Source organism: Macadamia integrifolia, chromosome 9 (assembly GCF_013358625.1).
Source record: "Macadamia integrifolia cultivar HAES 741 chromosome 9, SCU_Mint_v3, whole genome shotgun sequence".
Classification (NCBI taxonomy): domain Eukaryota; kingdom Viridiplantae; phylum Streptophyta; class Magnoliopsida; order Proteales; family Proteaceae; genus Macadamia; species Macadamia integrifolia.
Window position 1 is genome coordinate 11,201,889 of NC_056565.1, and position 1,196 is coordinate 11,203,084.

General features: G+C 37.5%; 1 protein-coding gene across 2 annotated transcripts in view; it reads right to left on the reverse strand.

The window, feature by feature from the left end:
- Window positions 1-964, reverse strand: part of LOC122090112 (telomere length regulation protein TEL2 homolog) — a 38,985-nt gene extending 38,021 nt beyond the window's left edge. The window contains exons 1-3 of one of the 2 annotated variants that reach the window (XM_042659955.1): window positions 746-963; window positions 472-500; window positions 205-307 (exon numbers count right to left, since the gene is read on the reverse strand). In XM_042659955.1, coding sequence (XP_042515889.1) covers window positions 205-307; window positions 472-500; window positions 746-908 — 295 coding nt within the window. In that variant the 5' untranslated portion in view covers window positions 909-963. Of the gene's footprint in view, window positions 1-204; window positions 308-471; window positions 501-745 lie in introns of both variants that reach the window. The other variant, XM_042659957.1, reaches the window with a different exon arrangement.
- Between the last annotated feature and the right edge of the window lie 232 nt (window positions 965-1,196).

Genomic DNA, 1,196 nt, shown 5'->3' on the forward strand with positions numbered 1-1,196 from the left:
GATGGGGAGGTGGGGGAGGGAGAAATAGCACTCTTGAAAAGGTAATGTTCATAACAAATGGTATACTAGATGTGTGCGTTTCTTTAGTAGATGAGGCCTATACCTGTGTTTGCGCCCTTGTTTCTTAGGGAGAAAATTAGTTCAATGACGACCCACAGTGAATTAACATGAATAACACAACTAGAAAGGGATCAGATATCTTACTATATACTAAAACCCTAGCCAGAGTTGGAAATGCCGCTCCATGATAGAAAACATGCCACCATTCATCCCTCTCAAAAGAGGAAGTAATCCCACTGCTGAGGAGCTGTAATGCCAAGAATAGGTCACTGTGGATCATTTTCTATTTTCTACAATACTAAATGAAGCAATTGGTCCTATATAAAATCAAAGAAGCTTCTCCTTGATAGAAATGAAAAGGAAATGAATCTAAACCACCACCGAAACAAGCCCACAATAATTTTGACATACCTGATTCCTGAAGCGGCTATCAACGCATCCTGCAATTTGAAAAAATGTTGATTTAATGACATTATTGGAGTTAATTTTACAGTACAAAAAAAAGTAAACAAGAAAAACCCAAAGACCTCATAGCCAGTCATTGAGTCGGGAAGCAATCAATGAAAGATAATTTGATTTTTCTCAGAGTGGAACAAGAACTTAGTCATATATTCATTAGACAGAGAAGGATTAGTTGCAGAAGAAACTAAGAAGTTCATATTGAAGAGGGCTTCTTCTAGCTAACCTGATAGACGAGATGAATCAATAGGGAAAAGCTGAACTGCAATGGAGTGAAGAGCACAGATAACTTGGTCGACATATTTTGCTTCTGTAATGGCAGATACAACCTCTCCAACCTTTTCAAGAATTTTGGATTCGAGTTCTCTTCTTCTCCTAGACTCCTCCATAATTACTACTCAAATATTGTATTCGAATTCTCTTCTAGTTTCTTCGTCTCTTTGACACCATAAAATGTAATAAGCACCGAAAAATAGGAACTTCCCACGCAGCCAGCGTAGTACGGTATCCTTATTCCTTTGTAAGCGTTTTTTTTTCGTTTTCCTTGGTTGCGCTGTTATATTTCATCGAAGGCCTGCCGTGTCTCGAAGCTTTAGCCCATGTTTGGTAGGAAAAGAAAAGAAAAGAAAAACAGATTATTCTAACTAAATAATCATAACCTTATTCTAGCTAAATTG